This window comes from Phyllopteryx taeniolatus, chromosome 4 (assembly GCF_024500385.1).
Source record: "Phyllopteryx taeniolatus isolate TA_2022b chromosome 4, UOR_Ptae_1.2, whole genome shotgun sequence".
Classification (NCBI taxonomy): domain Eukaryota; kingdom Metazoa; phylum Chordata; class Actinopteri; order Syngnathiformes; family Syngnathidae; genus Phyllopteryx; species Phyllopteryx taeniolatus.
Genome location: NC_084505.1, coordinates 26945127 through 26966247, shown reverse-complemented (window position 1 = coordinate 26966247; position 21121 = coordinate 26945127). Strand labels below are relative to the sequence as shown.

The window sequence follows — 21121 nt, the reverse complement described above, 5'->3', positions numbered from 1 at the left end:
CTCAACTTTCTATGAACTCCACATTTATGCTAGTAAACGACAAGAACAAAATACTGGCGGAAACGGACTTTTTCATATGGAGTAAAAAAACAAATTTTAAATAAAAAAATAAATAAAAAAAATTATGTTAATTTTTGAAGAAAAAAATCCTGGAGGAAGAGCCCGTTTCTGTGGAAGCTTATTTCTGCCAGTTAAAAATAATAATAATACTGGCAGAAACGGGAATCTGCTGGTGAAAATAGGCTCTGTTGCCAGCAAATCATAATAGTAATAATAATTTAAACTGTTTTTTAAATTGTAATTTAATGTATGTATTTACGGCTTCTGCCAGTAAAAAGTTTTTATTTTTTTGTATTTTTTTTTACTGCTAAAAACAGGCTTCTGCCAGTTTTTTTGTTTTTTTTTTACTGGCGGAAACCGGCTCCACCATGTGCACTTAAAAAAAAAAAAAAAAAAAAGTACTGACGGAAACTGGTTTCTACCATTTCAAAACATATGGAAAAAATTGCCCCTAGCTGTGAATGTGAGTGCGAATGGTTGTTTGTTTGTTTGTATGTGCCCTGCGCTTGGCTGGCCACCAGTTGCGGTACCCCGCCTCTCGCCCAAAGTCAGGTGGGATGGGGGCCAGCACGCCTGCGACCCGCGTGTTGAGAAGCGGTACGGAAAATGGATGGATGGATGGATGGATTGAAGCCCATTTCTGCAGTGGCCGAGATAGGTCACAGCAATTTCGAACTTCATAGCACCACACGTTAAAAACACAACACAACAACATTGAGGTTGAATGAAAATGAGCGCTGTCTTATTGATCCGCATTGGTCACCGCAGACTCATATTGCCCGCGGACTAACGAATTTCCTTTTATCTTGAATCAAGAAAATCCATTCAAATATTATCCTCATAAAATTAAAACTGGGATTAGAACTAAATACCTCACTCTACCCATATCAACAAAAGCTAAAGAAATACATTTAAAAACCTTCAACAAAATATACCCTTGTAATGACTTTGATTAATCATTTTTGAGGGGGAAAAGCGACTGAGGCCTGAAATTGCACAAGTCTTAACGAACAAAGTTGGAAAAGTAAGTGAATGTAAGCTATTTTGAAAAGTAAGCACTTTGGGATTGTCATAACTCATTAATTTTCCATATTATATATATATATTTAGTTTCATAAAACTTGTGAAACCTCACAACGTAGTCGCTTGGTCCGTCGGCAGTCCGGAATAGTTTGACAGTTGGAGGGAGTCTTGCGCTCACTTCCGGTGTGCATTATTATCCATCCATCCATTTTCTGAGCCGCATCTCCTCACGCAGGTCGCGGGCGTGCTGGGGCCTATCCCAGCTATCATCGGGCAGGAGGCGGGGCACACCCTGAACTGGTTGCCAGCCAATCACAGGGCACATACAAACAAACAACCATCCGCACTCACATTCACACCTACGGGCAATTTAGAGTCTTCAATTAATGCATGTTTTTGGGATGTGGAAGGAAACCGGAGTCCCCGGAGAAAAGCCACGCAGGCACGGGGAGAACATGCAAACGCCACACAGGCGGAGCCGGGGATTGAACCCCGGTCCTCAGAACTGTGAGGCTGACGCTCTAACCAGTCGTCCACCGTGCCGCCTAAAAAATATATATTTTTTTTATTTTCTGCCATTAATTTAAATTACATATTTTTTTTTACTCCATATGGCAGAGCCGTTTCTATAGAAGCACATTTCCCCTAGTAAAATAAATAAATAAATGGCAACAATAAGAAAGAGTTCTGCTGGCGAAAATGTTCTCCCCTATATGGAGAAAAAAATAAATGTCAAACTCACGGAAACGGGCTTCCTACTTTTATTTATGTATTTATTTAATTGGCGGAAATGGGCTCCAAAGCTTTCTTGGTTCAGTTTTAAAAAAATAAACGCGTGTCCCGAGTACAACTCAAGTGACATTCCTAATAACTGACCCGGAACACCTCTTGATGACGTCATGGACCCGGCTCGTCATCGTGATTTCCGGCAGGCAGGGGGCAGCAGAGCAGCGTCTTCTTCCTCTTTCTCTGCTGGGTGAGTCCTTCTTTGATTGATTGATTGATTGATTTTCTCATCACATCAAATATTTTGATACCTCATATAAATTATTCTTAATAATTAATGCACAATGAATGCACACGTGCGAGGCCTGTGGAAGACGACATCGTGTGTGTGCATACGCGCGTGTTTGTGTGTGCACGTCTACCGCGTGCGTGTGTATGCGTGTGCATGTATGTGTTACAATGTACAGGTGTCCGTGTGTGAGTACGTGTGTGTCTACAAGCATGTGGGACGTGCATGTGTGTGTTGCAGTGAGCGTGTGTCTGTGTATGAGCGCGTGTGTGTGTAAGTGTTTGTGCGTGTCAGTCAAGGGTATTTACCTGCTTTCAGACAGGAGGTCAAAGGTAACCCATTAGCAAACAAAGCAAAGTGCGTCTTTAAATTTTCAGTAGGCCTCTTGTACCCTCCCCTGCTGGTGCCCCACCCGCCACCCCTGCCGCAGTGCTGATCAATAAATTATTCAGACTGAGTGGAGGTCGTTTGGCTCTGCCTCCTCCAGCCAAACCTGCTTCGGCTGAACACTTGATTAGGTACACCTGTAAGCAACCTCCTCGGTTACCACGGCAACGCCTTGACTGCTGCTGCTTCCTCTTCTTCTGGCCACACAGCAGGTGTCTTTGTCGCAACGGAAAAGGCTATTGGCTGTTTACGGTTGCCGTGGAAACAAGACTCATTGAGAGAAGAGAAGAGCAGGGCTAACGTTGACTAGCGTACGTGCTAATAGACACGAGATGATGATGATGATGATGATGAAGATGATGAAGATTATGATGAAGGTGAAGATTATGATAAACATGATGATGAAGATGATGAAGTGAAGATGATGATGAGGAGGAGGAGGAGGAAGAGGATGAAGATGATGGCGAGTTTGAAGGAGAACATTTGCTCCCTGGGCGGGTTTGGCGTGGTGCTGAGCTTCGTGCGGATGTCCATCCGGTCCCGGAGGCTTTCCTCCAGTAGGGCGGCCACACTTGGCCTTGCATTTCCAACTGTTTTCTTCTTCTTCTAATGAGTACTGGGATGAAGGCTGCGTGGGCTACACACACGCGCACACACAAACACAGTCTGGTTTATATGTGTCGAGGGGACCGCGGGGGCTCTTTGGCGCTTTTCCCCTCCACGCCGGGGCCCACATTTAACAATAATGTATGGTTGTTCCCGCTCGCAGTGCGTCATCGTCGGATGTGTTCATTCTGTCGGCCTGGTACACGCTTACTAAATAAGAGTACTGCTCACTGACCTCTGGTTTCTCACCAGTGTGGCAGGATCTCGCCAGCTAGACAGTCCATCAACAGATGTCGTAGTTGGCTTGCTTTAACCGGGCTGGAGCTGATTTTGTTAGCTGGTGTCGGGATAATGAACCTCGTGTCTCACCGTCGTACCCCTGTCCTGTTTGTTCTTCACAATTTCGGTCACCTACGTGAACGTCTGCGGGTCTGCGAGGTCTTCGATTTTGCAGGTCACGCAACTCGCCTCGCGCGTACTGATGGTTTTCGGTCCGACGTTCCACCTTTGTTCAAAATGCGTTGCCCCGTGCCAAGAATGGCTATCACCTCTTACGATATTTGTGATCAGCTCAAGATTCATGGCACTTGTTTTGGTACAATGAGCCAAGTTGAACCCGCACACCGTATTCGGGTAGGATGCGTTTGTTGCAGAAGCAGAGATGAAAGTAGATAATCCATTTGCGGTCAACGCATATGGAATGGCACGATGCCCATCCAGGGGTCCACTGGCGAGGAGGTATACTGTTGTGCAATGATACCACGGCCAAGTGGCGCAGCACATGGGATTGGATTGCAACCACAACCATACGTGTGAAAGAGAGGAGGGGACATCAGACTGAGGACATCGATCAGCTTTGTCTTGTCCTGACCTTTGACCTCCTGCCACTGCAGCACTTTAACACAATGTTGTTGATGTTTGTTTATTAGCTCGCTCGCTCGCACGCACGCACACGCACGCACGCACAAACGCACAAAGCATCCGACCCGCGAGTCCATTCCTGCTGATGAAGCTTCAGCGGGACGATCAATAATCTTCTGATGGGAGGGGCGTAACTCTCATGCTAATATGCATACTCGCACACACGCACAATTTTAGGATCGTGGGAAACAGTCCTCCTCATTGATCGTGTGTGTGTGTTTGTGAGATGTTAGTGAGTATGTTTATTGAAGTTGTGTTGAAAGAGTGTATTTTATTCATCTAATGATTGTCATAATTAAAGTATGTATTTAAATAACAAACTTAACACAGTTCAGCAAGCAAACAAAGTGCTGAGTGACAGGAAGTGGAATAACCTTGAAATGCAGACACACTCACACACACGCACACACTAACACACAGTAAAAGCAGATGAATGATGAAATGTGCAGTTGGTCATATAATAGTTGGTTACATGTCATTTTGATTATTCATGCTATAGAATATTTGTACAACAGCTTGACCTTGCCAACATCATCGACAACAAACATCCATCCATCCATCCATCCATTGTCTTCCGCATATCCGAGGTCGGGTCACGGGGGCAGCAGCCTCAGCAGGGACGCCCAGACTTCCCTCTCCCCAGCCACTTCCTCTAGCTCTTCCGAGGGGATCCCGAGGCTTTCCCAGGCCAGCCGAGAGATGTAGTCTCTCCAATGTGTCCTGGGTCGTCCCCGGGGTCTCCTTCCTGTGGGACGTGCTCGGAACACCTCACCAGGCGGCATCCGAATCAGATGCCCCAGCCACCTCATCTGGCTCCTCTTAATGCGGAGGAGCAGCGGCTCTACTATCTCTAAGGGAGAGCCCGGACACCCTGCGGAGGAAACTCATTTCGGCTGCTCGTATCCGGGATCTTGTTCTTTCGGTCACGACCCGCAGCTCGTGACCAAAGGAGAGGGTAGGAACGTAGATCGACCGGTAAATTGAGAGCTTCGCCTTTCAGCTTAGCTCCTTCTTCACCACAACGGACCGATACACAGTCTGCATCACTGACCCCTATGAAGAATACATTCAATGGATCAAGGTTTCCCTTGCCTGGACGCGGGTCACCAGGGTCCCCCTCTGGAGACCCCTCTGGCGTGGAGGTGGGGCTCGAAGGCGAGCGCTTGGTGGCCGGGCCTGCACCCATGGATGCAGGCCCGGGTACAGCCCGAAAGGGTAACATGGGTCCCCCTTCCCTTGAGCTCAGCACCTGTGGGAGGGGCCATAGGGGTCGGGTGCAGTGCGAGATGGGCGGTGGCCGAAGGCGGGGACCTTGGCGATCCGATCCCTGGCTACAGAAGCTGGCTCTAGGGACATGGAAGCTCACTTCTCTGGCAGGGAAGGAGCCCAAGCTGGTGTGTGAGGTTGAGAAGTTCAGACTAGATATAGTCGGACTCGCCTCTACGCACAACTTGGGGTCTGGTACCAGTCCTCTCGAGAGGGGTTGGACTCTTTTCCACTCTGGAGTTGCCCACGGTGAGAGGTGCCGAGCAGGTGTGGGTATACTTATTGCCCCCGGCTCGGTGCCTGTACATTGGGGTTCACCGCGGTGGACGAGAGGGTAGCCTCCCTCCGCCTTTGGGTGGGGGGATGGGTCCTGACTGTTGTTTGTGCCTATGCACCAAACAGCAGTTCAGCGTACCCACCCTTTTTGGAATCCTTGGAGGGGGTGCTGGAGAGTGCTCCCGCTGGGGAATCCATCATTCTGCTGGGGGACTTCAATGCCTACGTGGGCAATGACAGTGAGACCTGGAAGGGCGTGATTGGGAGGAACGGCCCCCCTCCGATCAGAACCCAAGCGTTGTTCTGTTATTAGACTTCTGTGCTCCTCACGGCTTGTCCATAACGAACACCATGTTCAAGCATAAGGGTGTCCACACGTGCACTTGGCACCAGGACACCCTAGGTCGCCATTCGATGATCAACTTTGTCGTCGTGTCATCCGACTTGCGGCTGCATGTCTTGGACACTCGGGTGAAGAGAGGGGCGGAGCTGTCAACTGATGACCACCTGGTGATGTGTTGTCTCCGATGTTGGGGGAAGATGCCGGTCCGACGTGGCAGGCGCAAACGTATTGTGAGGGTCTGCTGGGAACATCTGGCAGAATCCCCTGTCAGAAGGAGTTTCAACTCCCACCTCTGGCAGAACTTCACCCACGTCTCGGGGGAGGCGGGGGACATTGAGTCCGAGTGTACCATGTTCCGCGCCTCCATTGCTGAGGCGGCCGGCCGGCGCTGTGGCCGTAAGGTGGTCGGTGCCTGTCGTGGCGGTAATCCCCGAACCCGTTGGTGGACACCAATCGTGAGGGATGCCGTCAAGCTGAAGAAGGAGTCCTATCAGGCCTTTTTGGACTGCGGGACTCCTGAGGCAGCAGATGGGTACCGGCTGGCCAAGCGGAATGCGGCTTTGGTGGTCGCTGAGGCATAAACCCGGACGTGGGAGGAGTTCGGTGAGGAGGGGGAAGCAGTGCACCACCAACACTTTGTATAGTGGGGATGGGGCGCTGCTGACCTCGACTCGGGACGTTGTGAGTCGGTGGGGAGAATACTTCGAAGACCTCCTCAATTCTACCGACACGCCTGCCCAAGGCAAGGCCCCGGGGGTGGATGAGATTTGCCCGGTGTTCCTAAAGGCTCTGGATGTTGTGGGACTGTCCTGGTTGACACGCCTCTGCAACATCGCGTGGACATCGGGGACAGTGCCTCTGGATTGGCAGACTGGGGTGGTGGTCCCCCTTTTTAAGAAGAGAGACCGGAGGGTGTGTTCCAACTACAGGGGGATCACACTCCTCAGCCTCCCTGGTAAGGTCTATTCAGGGGTGCTGGAGAGGAGGGTCCGTCGGGAAGTCGAATCTCTGATTCAGGAGGAGCAGTGTGGTTTTCGTCCTGGCCGTGGAACAGTGGACCAGGCAGGGTCCTCGAGGGTGCATGGGAGTTCGCCCAACCAGTCTACATGTGTTTTGTGGGCTTGGAGAAGGTGTTCGACCGTGTCCCTCGTGGAGTCCTGTGGGGGGTGCTTCGGCAGTATGGGGTACCGAGCCACCTGATACAGGCTGTTCGGTTCCCGTACGACCGGAGTCAGAGTTTGGTACGCATTGCCGGCAGTAAGTCGGACTCGTTTCCGGTGAGGGTTGGACTGCGCCAAGGCTGCCCTTTGTCACCGATTCTGTTCATAACTTTTATGGACAGAATTTCAAGGCGCAGCCGAGGCGTAGAGGGGGTCCGGTTTGGTGGCCTCAGTATTGCATCTCTGCTTTTTGCTGATGATGTGGTTCTGTTGGCTTCATCAAGCCGTGACGTCCAACTCTCACTGGAGCGGTTCGCAGCCGAGTGTGAAGCGGCTGGGATGAGAATCGGCACCTCCAAATCTGAGACCGTGGTCCTCAGTCGGAAAAGGGTGGCGTGCCCTCTCCGGGTCGGGGATGAGATCCTGCCCCAAGTGGAGGAGTTCAAGTATCTCGGGGTCTTGTTCACGAATGAGGGAAGAATGGAACGGGAGATCGACAACAAACATTTTCATTATTATTATTAAAATTATTATTCTGGTAACTACTGTCCTTATTATTCTTATTTCGAGTCCTTATTATGATGATGCCGTGTTCTGGCGGGGTGGGGGAGATGGACTGGGGAAGGGTCTCGTTACAGGAAGCAGCTGCAGGGACTTTTATGAATTATTGATCAACTTAATGGACAACTTTTTTCTTCAGTTTTTATTTTTTTTCACCTGAGATGTCCCACTAGACGAAAAACGTAACCGTGATGGCCATCGTCGCACTTTTGCTGGTGCATTAACACACACACACACACACATACACTAATACACACGTACACACACACAGACGGACACGCTCACTAAAACACACACACACACTCACAGGTGTACACACACTCTCCCACACAGACACACGAACACACTTAGACAAATTAACACACACATTAATACATTAACACCCAGATTAAAAGACATTCACACACACAAACATGTCCATATTAATGTAACACAAGCACACACGTGGAGTGCAAATATATGTATACAAATCTGTCGATGAGATTGTGTGTGTGTGTATGTGCGCGTGTGTGTTCCCCCCATCAGCAAGTCAGCCGCAGCGGCGCCAAGCAGCTACTTCCTGTCACTTGCGCAAATACGAGCTGGGAAATTCAGTGGAACGCAACGCGAGCTGCTCGTGATTGCGCGTCGCAACAAGCGGCATCTCGTGCGCGTGTGTCACTCACGTGACAGGCAGGGTCGCCGGGGTCACTTTAAAAATGTATTCCGATATAGTTACCTGTTAATAAATGGAGTCGGTCATGGCATCCAAGTACCACGATATTAAAGTAATGGAACTTGATTACATTTAATGACTTTTGGATTTCCAACGGCAAATATGACACAAGAAATTAATCATCAATCAAATATATATTGTTATACATTTTCTGTCTTGTTCTGTAAATGTTTGATATCAGGGTTCCTACGCAAGTATGGAAAGTGGGTAGTGAATTTGATTTCATAAATTTCCAGGTCTGGAAAAGTATGGAAAATGGAAGCTATTGTATGGAAAAATATTCCTGTTTCCAAGACTGTTACAACACCTCTATATTATATAATAATAATAATAATATATAATAATAACTATAGATCAACTCGTGTTTTTTATATATATTGGCATGTTTGTGTGACAGAGCACAGTATTATAATATTCGAATATTGAATATTTGAATATGAATATTCGATTCTGATTGGGACAGAACGATCGAATTTTCTGAGCCAATCAGCCAAATGAACTGATCATGTACACCCTTCGAATGTCTCAAGTAGTTCCTGCCAAAACAAAAAAAAATCATTCCATTGTTCCAAATGATTCTGTTCGATTATACGAGCAAACGTAGTCAGATTTTCTGAAAAGTAAATGTGACTTTAAAACAATAATGAGTGATTTAATAATTGACTTTATTGGGTGATTGCAGCACCTTTGATGACTGGGATGATGCTAAGGAATTGAGGAAAAAAATGATTGAAATGAATTCACAGATGTGAAGGATAAAAGCAACAAACTAGGCGATTAAAACACGGACACTTCCTGGCACAAAAACGGACAAATACGAAGTGAACACTTCACCATTGCTGTTTTGAAAGATACCCCAGAAGATGACAATTTGATGCCGCCGTCCAGTCAGCGAGGACCAGTAGAGAGTACAGCGTTGCCACCTCACATATAAATATAAAGAATATAAGTGTGGGAATAAAAACTGATTTTATGGTCATACCTGTGGTTGTTCTTGAACACAACTAGAAAATCTCTGTGCTGGAGTACTGAATCGTGTTCTTGGATTTCTGCAGCGCCGTCAATATCGTCCAACCTTTTCTGCCGGGAGGGAAGTTGCTTGGGGTGGGCGTCTCATCCTCCAGCGTCTCCTGGACAACTGACCGCCTGTCAAACAGGCCCCGGTCGGATGCGGTGGTCAGTGGCGTTGGAGCGCCGCAAGGGACTGTTCTGTCCCTTGTTCTGTTCAGCTTGTACACCTCAGACTTCCAATACAACTCTGGATCTTGCCATCTGCGGATGTTCTAGGGTGACTTTGCGGTGGTGGGTGTATTACACAGAGGTGCTGGACAACTTTGTGGACCAGAAGCATCTGGTCCTCAACACTAGCACAACTAAGGAACAAGTTGTGGACTTTAAGAGGTCTGGGACCACCAGTCAGCCTATCACCATCGGGGAAGGAGATTGTACAAGTATTTGGGAGTACCAACATGGATGCTGTTTCCAAGAAGGCAATATCGGACAGAAGCTCAGATCCTTCGTGTGCAGCAAGATCTAGCGGTCTGCGATAGCGAGTGCCATCCACTTGACTATAGTCTGCCGGGGGAGATGCAACAAGGATGAATCGTCTCCCGGAGAAGGCCGCTGGCATCACGGGACTGAAGATGGACATGTCTGACTCGGCGTGGGACCAGACATCGCTGAGTAAACTTCTCTCCCTCTCTGACAATCGCTCGCATCATCTCCACGACATTTTGCGGCAGCGAAGGAGATCTTTCGTTCACAAATGGACTCATTCATTCATGTTCGACCTATATTTCATTGAATACACTACAAAGACTACAAAGATATTGAATGTTCAAACTGATCAACTTTTTTGTTTTTAGCAAATAATCATCAACTTAGAATTTGATGGCTGCAACACGTTCCAAAAAAGCTGGGAGAGGGTCATGTTTACCGTTGTGTTGTGTTACATCATGTTTTCTTTGAACAACATTCTGTAAACGTTTGGGAACTGAGGACACTAATTGTTGAAGCTTTGTCGGTGGAATTCTTTCCCATTCTTGCTTCATGTACAGCTTCAGCTGTACAACAGTCTGGGGTCTATGTTGTCGTATTTTCCACTTTGCGTCAGTCCATCTTAGATGAGCTCGGGCCCAGAGAAGCCGGCGGCGTTTCTGGGTGTTGTTGATAAATAGCTTTTGCTTGGCATAGTAGAGTTTCAAGTTGCACTTCCGGATGTAGCGCCGAACTGTATTTACTGACATTGGTTTTCGGAAGTGTTCCTGAGCCCATGTGGTACACATTGATGTCGGTTTGTGATGCAGTGCCGCCCGAGGGATCGAAGGTCACGGGCATTCAATGTTGGTTTTCAGCCTTGCCGCTTCCATGCAGTGATTTCTCCAGATTTTCTGCACCTTTTGATGATATTATGGACCGTAGATGATGAAATCCCTAAATTCCTTGCAATTGTACGTTGACGAACATTGTCCTTAAACTGTTGGACTATTTTCTCACGCACTTGTTCACAAAGAGGTGAACCTCACCCCTTCTTTGCTTGTGAATGACTGAGCAATTCAGGGAAGCAATCATGGCACCCACCTGTTCCCAATTAGTTCCAAACAGGTGTTTGATGAGCATTCTTTTTTTGCCACCTGTCCCAGCTTTTTTGGAACGTGTTGCAGCCATCAAACTCTAAGTTCATGATTATTTGCTAAAAACAAAAAAGTTGATCAGTTTGAACATTCAATATCTTCGTAGTCTTTGTAGTGTATTCAATGAAATATAGGTCGAACATGATTTGCAAATCATCGTATTGTGTTTTTATTTCTGTTTACCACAACGTCCCAACTTCCTTGGAATTGGGGTTGCCTATTTTGGACTTTCAACGCGTTCTGCCTTCACTTGTATGACAATTTGCCACTGGGTGGAAGGAAAATACTTAAGACATTTTTCACATGTACACTGTTAGACATTCGTGTAAATTTGACAGTTATTTACCACATACGGTCAAATACTTTAAAGCGATTTGACAGTAATTAACTACAGTTTCCACTGTATCGTGGGATTTTGGTCGACGTCACACGGGGAGCTACAGTATTTTGCATGCGGCGCAATTGTGAGGCCGTTTGCTCCCAGCACGCGTCGCGCCATCAAATGTGGAACTGTCGCCATTGATGATGTAGGTTTACGTTACCCGTAGTTCGTTGAACGCGTGTCTTCGTAGAACTCGCGTGTTCCTTTTTTTCATAAAACCCTGACTGTGAGTCGCGTGCAATAGAGCGACATCCCGCCCGTGTGCTAAGTGAAGCTAAGATTAACGCACCACAACGAATAGAAACATCGATTTGAAAAGTGTTCCTGTAATCAAGTGTTGCCAGTGAGCGAGTGTAAAAACCCTCCGAGATGTCGAAGAGGGTTCGATGTGCTCCATCGTGCAGACACGATGCATGTGCAAAGTTTCTTTGCACGCTAAATGCAAAGCAGTTGTCCTTTATTCGTTCCTTTTGAACGAGTTGGATGGCGACTGCTATTTGCTGATTATGTATTTTCTTTTCTCTCTTGTTACTTGTTGGTTGCTCGTATTCTTTTGATTGCTGCTGCCGTGTCAATCAAATTCAATGAAGTCTCCCTCTGCGCGCGGGACCAAAAGCGGTTCCTCCAACGCGTCAGCAGCCGAAGAAGCCTTTCGGGTCCCGATGTCTTACTTTGAAGGCGGCGTGGCGGAACTTCCCGTGGGTAGCGGACACGAGCTCGGTCCGCACGTCGGCGTTAGCGCGCGCGCTCTCGAGGGCAAACTGCGGCGGCGCGGCCCGAGATGGCAGCAGGACGCCATGGCCGCTGAGCACAAAGCGAGCCGCGCGGACGGCGACGCCACCGGGAGCCGCGGCATGACTCGGGCGTCGGCGGCCGCGAGCCTGGCCCTGAGCGCGCTCTCGCTGCTGCTGCTGGTGACGGCCATCGGTACCGACCACTGGTACGAGACGGACACGCGCCGCCACCAGGACAACTGCGAGCGGCAGGGCGCCGACTCCAACGCGCAGCAGAACCGGGACATGCCCATCTACCACCTGCCGCTGCTCGACACGGGCGTCGGCGGCGGTGGCGGTGGTGGTGGCGGCGGGCGCGCGCGCGACGTCGCGCTCCTGAAGTCCGTGCACGTGGGCAGCCGCGAGGACGAGCTCCTGGAGAACTGGCGCGCCATCCTGGGCATGGGCATCCTGGAGACCGAGTGCGGCCGGCCGCTCTTCTCCACGCACGCCGGACTCTGGAGGAAGTGCTACTTCGGCGGACTGGACCCGGACATCGACAAGCTCGTCGACAGAGGTGCGCCTGCGCCGCCGCCGCCGCCGCTTGGCTTTCCGCCTTTGCGTTCTCTCGAGGACCCCGCAGGTCAACTTTTTACACCGAAAAACCACCGCGAGCGGCATTCAAATGGCCTAACAGGGTAGGCCCGTTTGAGTCCCGAACCGCCAGAATCCACAGATAATCCGTGCATCGTTTCCGAGGCCGGCCACACGCGCGTTCCGTAAACCAGGTAACGCGTTTGCAATCCTTTCCAATCAAACTACAGAACATTCAAAGAGCGCTTCCGACACGTCCCAAAAAGAAGAGATCTGGTCTATTGGAAATTGGAAATTCGGAAATATTCTCCGATTTCAGTCGTCCTCGTTTGTAAACATCTGCTTTTAAAACCAAACAATGGTGACCATTTGGCCGATTTTCTGACTGATGTTACGGACTCAGCGGAATCACAATCAATTTATTTTTGTGTATTTTCTACATTTGGAGTAATGGCCGGTTTTTCTGTAAAGGGGTGGATTTTTTATTTTTTTTATCCAACTCCGTGATTAATAAAATAAATCAACAGCTTAATTGATAATTGTAATAACTATCAGAATCCGAATCATCTTTATTTGCCAAGTATGTCCAAAAAGCACACAAGGAATTTGTCTCCGGTAGTCGGAGCCGCTCTCGTACGACTACAGACGTTCGTTGGATTGACGGAGAACACTTTGGAGACACAAAGACATTGACAAAAACAGTGATTTATTATTTATTATTGTTAACAGTGAGCTTAAAGAGGAACATTGATTTATTTTCATTTTTTTGCCAGATTATGTTGTATGTGCCAAACCACGCCCCTCCGATGGATATAGCGTTTGTGGAATAAGAATTAAACAGGATAATTCATCAACTTCAGGAGGGCGCCATGTTGATTAAAATCGCCGTCAGCCGCAGAGCGGAAGTGACGTCGCGACAAGTGCATTGCCGTGATTGCGGCGCATTTGAGTAAGGTTGGTTTGTAGGAGCTGTCGCGAGCCTACCGGGCTCGAGATCCAGCTGGCGAGAGGCCGCCCGGCTAGCCGCTAACGCCGGCGACTGGTGCCGCAGTTTCCAAAGCTGAATTAATTACTGTAATTTCTTGTGTATGATATGCTCTCGAGTATAATGCCCACCCCCAAAATTGACTCCAAAAATCAGGAAAACCCTTCTTCCTATGTATAATGTCCCCCATGACTTTCACCACTAACAAGAAATGTTAGTGGTGATCCCTGCTGGGACATCCTCTGACAGCAAGCTGCCACGGTGACTTCAACAATGACATCAATAAAACATGGCGGCTCACTATCAGAAGATTTTCCAGCGTGCCTCACGCCATTGTATAGTTGTTAAAATGCTGTTTTAAATCAGTTAGTCCCCTAATCCAATAAATAGTTGTAATAATGTGAATGTTAATAGAGTTCATGCATGTTTATCTGCCCTCTGCAGCTTTTGTTGAGTCTTAACTACAGTATTTCTTTTATTATCTTGCACCAGTTGTCAACGTGTTATCTGGGCACATGACCTCTTTAGCTTCCGGTACGTTGCGCAAGCCGGCTGACGTGCCAATGGACGCGGGCGGTGGAAAATACCTACGTAAAGCCAGAGTGTTAAAACTAAACAAAACACTAGAGTGCATCACATTCTCAATACTTACACATAATATAGCAGTAGATGAATTATAACATTTACAAGTGAACCTAAATTTGATGTAAATTTATAAATCACAAGATTTAAAACTAATTGATAGCTTTTCTGAAACACATATCTACTCGTATACCTCAGTTTACTGTGAAGACATTTTCGAACTTTTACTCTACTTGTGTATAAAACGCACTATTGACTTTTGAAGATTTTTCGGGGGGGGAAATTGTACATTATACAAGAGAAATTACAGTAGCTATATTTTTGCGTATTAGTGATTGAAGAGGATTTTGGGATGGTGTTGAAGGAAACTATTCAACTTTCTTGTCATTCAGGTGTGCAGAAGTGTCTACGCAACCAAATTTCGTTGCATTTGGATTATAACGGTAAACATTTCACAAATAAAATCAAATACATTCAAAATGCACATGTATACCTATGCAGCAGTAATTAAGAAATACATAAACATTTTGAGAAGTGCCGTTCTCAGGTTCAGCATAATGTGCAAAATACAACAATGAAATAATTTGGTAAGAGTGAAAAATGGTCAAAAATGGTATTTTGAATGTGGATAAAATGTCGGATATGGACTTGAACGATGCGAGAACAGCCGTCGTGAGTCACGCGTCCGCCGTTAGCTAACCGGATCTGTCCGACGTCAGGTTGTCGTCGCTGAATATCGGTTTGCCTTTGTCAGCAAATAAAAGCTCGCAGGAAAGGCTGAAACTAGGGACAGCCCGATTTAAGGGCCGGCGCGATTATCGCCACCGATATTCTGCATTTTGACACATGTCGGCATAGGCTTATTGATTTTATTATTTTTTTTTTTAAATCCGATGGCCAATAAGAGATCAATTCAAAACTGGGTAAACTTCAGGGAACGGCACTATATTGCCACAATGTACGGCTCACCGGCCTCGACTCACATATGAACTTAAGTGGCATTACATTCCTAATCCATAGGGTTCAATATGGCGTCGGTTCTAACAGCTTCAACTCTTGCGGGAAGGCTTTCCTCAAGGTTTCGCTGTGTGTTTTGGGGAATTTTGGACCATTCTTCCAGAGGCGCGTTTGTGACGCACAAGGCAGCAGCATCCGCATACAAGAGACAATGAATTGATGGGCAGCAACTTGCCAGGTCAAGAACGTAAAACTGAAACAACGGGAGCCCGAGGATTTGTATTTTTGTATTTTTGCACTCTGACACACTGAGTCCTACAAGTCATGTGTGATTCCGTCCACGGCAGGGAGTCGTCTGAAAAGTTCAAATGTGTCAACTTAGTTCTCAGTAGTTTGTTCGTGAGCCTTTCTCGGGTCCAGAAATACGGTTTCGATGGCACCCCCTGCGTCAAGCTTTTCTAAAGGATAGCAGACCGCTGTCTCGGTGGAGTGAGGTTTTCTAAAGCCGAATTGCTGATTATTTACTGAAGATCGGAATGCGGTAGGAGGCCGGACAACGCAAAGAAAAGCCACGCAAGCTTGGGGACCCGGGTTTCTGTGGCTTTTCTCCAGGTACCCCAGCCAGGAAACTTTCTGGATGAGTTTCATATCGGTCTCATTCTGGCCTGAATTTACCAGTGTGGTCACATGACGTGTGTGTGTGTGTGTGTGTGTGTGTGTGTGTGCTTGCATGCGCAGGTATTGCAGAGCGCTGCACAGCAGTCAAGTATCATTTCTCTCAGCCAATCAGGTTAAGGAACATCCCTCTGAACCTGACCAGGAGCATCCAGCAGGATGAATGGCATCTGCTGCGTGAGTCTCATGCACACGCACACACACACACACACTCACATTCATACACACGCATTAACAAAACACACACTTTAACACATGCACATTGACACAAGTGTGGTTGAGATAAGCTTGTGTTGTCGCCACGGAAACGCACCCCAGCACTCGCACGCGTGGGAGGCACTCGCTCGCCGGTGGCGTCTCCATGGTAACCGTGCGGCGTCTTCCCACCCGCAGACCTGCGCCGCATCACGGCCGGCTTCCTGGGCATGGCCGCCGCCGTCCTGCTGTGCGGGAGCGTCGTCACCGGCGTCGGATTCTTCTGGGAGGGAAGCCTCACGCGACACGTGGCCGGACTGCTCTTCCTCATGGCGGGTGCGTGAGTGCGTGTGTCATGTGTGTTAATGTTTGACTGAGTTATGTAGCGTGAACGTTATGTGCAGTGGCGTAAATTGGCATGCGCGCGGCCCCCCGTTGCCAAATTTTCACCAAGTAGCAAAATGTTCTTTCAAAATTGCGCTCTCGAAGCATTCGGAGCGGCGACGATGGGATCAGAAGACCGAAGAAGGATCTGAAGCCGCTCTTTCGCTGTGTCTGAGTGTGTGTACGTGTGTTAATGTGTCATGTGAAGTGTGTGTATGTGTGAGCGGTTTGCGTCGTGGGCGAACGTCCGCATGTGTGTGTATCTGTCTGTGCGTGAGACTGCGCCTGTGCGCCACCCGCCGACGGCGGTCTGACCGCGCTGACGCCGCCCGTTTGCTTGTCTGTCGTTCAGGAACCTTCTGCGGCATTTCGCTGTGCACGTACGCGGCCAGCGTGACCTACGACCTTTCCAGGAAGCCACCCTTCATCTATGGCCTCCCCGCCGACGTGGACCACGGCTTCGGCTGGTCCGCGGGTCTGGCGGGTGCCGGTCTGGCGCTCAGCGTGGCGTCCGGGTGCCTAGGCGCCGCCTTCCCGCTGCTCAGCCGAAGCACGGGACCCCCGCGCCGCAAGGCGGGCCCCCGCCCCTCGGCTGTCTGAGGGTGAAAGCGATGCTGGTTTGACCTGTACGGTTGCCGTGGTAACTGTTCTTTCTTCAACTGTAAATAATGTCAGCGGGAGTCATGTGACACGTGCTGAATTCTAATAATCGTCGTAATATTGCAGCGAAGCCCCGTTTATTTCGCAATGTGGAAGAAAAAACAACTTTGAAGTTTGACTATAAAGATGACAAATAAAACAAAAGAGAAACAAACATCAAAATGCTCAACCAAACCACACCGTTGGTCGACTAGCTTCATGCTAACGTATGATGCGAAATGGCATAGACGGCTAATGAAAAACACTCGCACACAATTATATAGACACACATGAACACACATTAGCACACACGCCACATATTTGGGTAGTCTAACCAAAGTCTGCTCGCTTAATGCTAACCTATAATGTGAAACGCCATAGATGGGCTATTGAAAATGAGCAAAATGAAGGGTAGTTCTAAACCTTAAAACAACAGCTACATGCAAACAGAATGTACGTCGTCTTGCATCTCTTCCAGTGGAGCTCAGTGCTGCCACCTGACATGTTGTGGCACAATGTGGTACAACACTGAAGACGCACAACTCCAAATTCCAACTTGCCTGCATACTAACAAAAAAAAACAAAAAACTGTTGATATTGAGTGGGGAGCACACGTCTTTGATGACATCATCTTCCTTGGCGTGGCCACAAGAGGAAGTGGGTGGGGACACTTGTTCAAGTCCTGATGATTCCATTTGTTTACCTGCTGTTACCATGACAACCCGTTATTTGACACACTCACGGCAGGCCTTTTAAAGGGACGGTACGCGCTTGATGGGAATGCGGGATGCGGACACGCAAGCCGGACGGCTGATAGCACGCACACGCATTAACATACATGCAAACACTCACACACATTCGCACACTACATCAGAATCAGAATCATCTTTATTTGCCCAGTATGTCAAAAACACACAAGGAATTTGTCTCCGGTAGTTGGAGCCGCTCTAGTGCGACAACAGACAGTCAATTGACAGAGACACACAAACACACACATTAACACACTCTCACAAATTAACACAAAAACACGCACGCACCCATATTAACACACAACAATAATCATCATATACATAATAATAATAATAATGCTTTATACTTATGCGTTTGTAGACACTCCAAGATGCTTTACAATTGCACAGATTCACTGCAGGGGGCAGAAGCGTGGCTGCCATTCTGCTCCTACGGCCACCACCAAACATCCAACCGCATTCGCTCGTAGGCAATGACGCGCTCGGACGGGAATACGAACCGGCGAGCCTCCGGTCGCAGGGCGCATGCTTAGCCGCTGCGCCACGCCGCCTGCATGCACACACACAAATTAACACTCATTAACACACACAACAGATGCGCGCGCACATTGACAAGCACTTGTGGCATGCAAAGTGGGGGGCGGACAGGGCGGCGGCCCCCGGCCATCCGCGGCTGTGCGTCGCTCGCCCGCCCTCGACAAATATATTTGGGGGGCCACTGACACACACACAAATTAACACACACGCCAAGGCTCGAAATACAAAATAATTCTTTGAGGAGCTAATTATTTCTTCATTTGAGGAGCAATTTTTTTGCAGCTTAATCGCATAGGGAACAGAAGCAAGGATTTTATGAAACAATTCCAATTCGACACTATAACGAGGGAGTTGAATGTACGACTGCAACGAATGAATATTTTAGTAGTCGAGCATCCTACTGAAAATTCTATCCAACAATCGAGTATTTGGATAAACTACATTTTTACTTGGTTAAAGAGGAATTTTGAATACAAAAAGAGAAAATATGTACTTTCACTTAATAACATGCCGAATTGGTTTCTTTTTTATATAATCAACAGTTTTTATTTCTTAATTTCACATTGTGCATAAAAGGTTGGGTATCAATTTAAAAAAACGCATGAACAGCCCTCGTGCATCTTGGCTTAAGCAGCTAGCATTTTAGCATTTTGCGACATGAATACATTAGGCTCCTGGCAAATTTTGAAAGTGTTGAATTTGTTCAAACTAAAATGAAGAAACCTCGAGAGAAAACAAGTATTACCTTCATCTGACTTTACAAAACCCCTCCTCTGTTTGGGTACATGATCAATTTTACTCTTATTCCTCTCTTGCCACATTTGCCATGTTTTTCACTAGGCCTGCCTGTCACAATAACACAAATTTTAAGACGATATATTTTCCTAAAAAAATATCTTGATAAACGATACTATGTTGTTGGTTTTTTTTGCCTCTGAAATCCTGAAAAGTGAAGTAAGTAAAAGCCCTCTGGACTGCAGCGGGTCCACTGAAGATGAGCGAGCCCTTCAGCTTTCAATCAAACATGCGTTCGCTAACTTTGCTGTAGTCGACTACTGGCTGAGGTTATGCTTAATAAACATGATCTTCCGTGTGTGTGTGTTAATTGGGGACTACACGCACAACAACTCAGAGCAAAGTGCTGAGGTTTCATACGACGTTGCCGCGGTGGAGCCAGCTATTTAGTTGTTAGCATGTTAGCTTGCGTGCTAGCAAACAAACAGTTCCCTTTCCCTTAAGTGTGTCTATTGTGTGCTACGCGGCAGGCTGCGGAGCGCCGGACAGAGCCGACACCTGTCCGGCGATATTCCGCGAACCCGCTAACGATGGCTCAGGATGCAGCCGTCCCGCTCTCCGTCGGCACGCCGCAACAGTCGCCGTGGCAAAACTCTAATTCGCAGTTGTGCTTTTTAGTGTTTTTTCAAAAATGCTCATTTAAACCTGCAAACTGCGATGCGAGACCGCCTAATTTGAGCCTTGCGCTCACGGCCAAATTAACACACACACAAATGAACACAAACACACAAAACAACACCCACACAAATCAAGACAAAACATACAAACACAAAAGAACACACAAGTCAACACTCAAAACATGAACACAAACACACAAATCAAAACTCACACTAAACAACACAAGGACACACAAAACGAACAGAAACACACACACCAAAACACACACACACAGCGAGTCAGGTGTGGCGGATTTGAATCCGAATGTGGTGGTAGTTGTGGGTTGGTAGCTCTTCTCCTCCTCGTTCAACTGGAACGGTGGAGCCATTTGGAGGACTGCTCTTCAATAAATGTAACGTGATATTTGGCTTGTCTTTGACCTTTGACCAAGAGGCGCAGTTGAAATTCAGCAGCACAAACTTGACGTGCGCGTAACCCGATTTAGGAGCTCTTCCAGACGCTAGTCGCCCCACTGCTCTTATCTCGAGTTTGTGCTTGTGAGTCAGCAAAAAAAAAAAAAAAAGGTCTGTGCAGCAACCGCTTGTATCTGGAAAAAAAAACGCGTATGTCGAGTTTGTGCCACATTATCGTTTTTCTGCAATTTTCTTTTTCAGCCATCCATTTTCTACCGCTTATCCGAGGTCGGGTCGCGGGGGCAGTAGCTTTAGCAGGGACGCCCAGACTTCCCCCTCCCCAGCCACTTCCTCCAGCTCTTCCGGGGGGATCCCGAGGCGTTCCCGGGCCAGCCGAAAGATGTAGTCTCTCCGGCGTGTCCCGGGTCGTCCCCGGGGTCTCCTCCCGGCGGTACGTGCCCGGAACACCTCACCGGGAGGCGTCCGGGAGGCAACCGAATCAGATGCCCCGGCCACCTCATCCGGCTCCTCTCGATGCGGAGGACCAGCGGCTCGACTCTGATGACCGAGCTTCTCGCCCGTTCTCTAAGGGAGAGACGGACACCCTGCGGAGGAAACTCATTTCGGCCGCTTTTCTTTTTCAATTGTTTGCGCCAATGAAAATGTTGCGCTGAAAATGTAGACTGGTTGCCAGACATTCGACCAGTCGCAAACAGACAAAAACATTTTTGGGGGGAGGTTAGTTTTTCAGCAAATTAGGGCTGATCGCTCCCTCTTGAAACGCGATCGTGCCGAACCGCGAACATGCGGGAGTTGACGGTCCAGCGTCGTCGCTGCTGTTTCCAGTTGCCGTAATCAAGTTGGCCACCGGGGGCAGCATCCCGGCCTTCTCCGCCTGGCAGCATCTTGCCGGGCTTTTTTTTTTTCTTTCCAATCTTTATTGAACAAGAAACATAAA

The 21121-nt window shown here is 47.9% G+C and overlaps 1 protein-coding gene across 2 annotated transcripts; it reads left to right on the top strand.

Annotated features, from left to right (window-relative positions):
* Positions 1-1425: 1425 nt before the first annotated feature.
* Positions 1426-19451, top strand: tmem178a (transmembrane protein 178a). 2 transcript variants are annotated; one of them, XM_061771052.1, is made up of 5 exons: positions 1426-2059; positions 11939-12638; positions 15918-16031; positions 16248-16385; positions 16786-19451. In XM_061771052.1, exons 2-5 carry the CDS (start codon positions 12011-12013, stop codon positions 17031-17033), a joined length of 1128 nt encoding a protein of 375 aa, XP_061627036.1. In that variant the 5' UTR covers positions 1426-2059; positions 11939-12010; the 3' UTR covers positions 17034-19451. The 2 variants fall into 2 exon arrangements, with proteins under 2 accessions (XP_061627036.1, XP_061627035.1); XM_061771051.1 differs by lacking the exon at positions 1426-2059 and having other exon boundaries at positions 11045-12638.
* The last annotated feature ends 1670 nt before the right edge of the window (positions 19452-21121 follow it).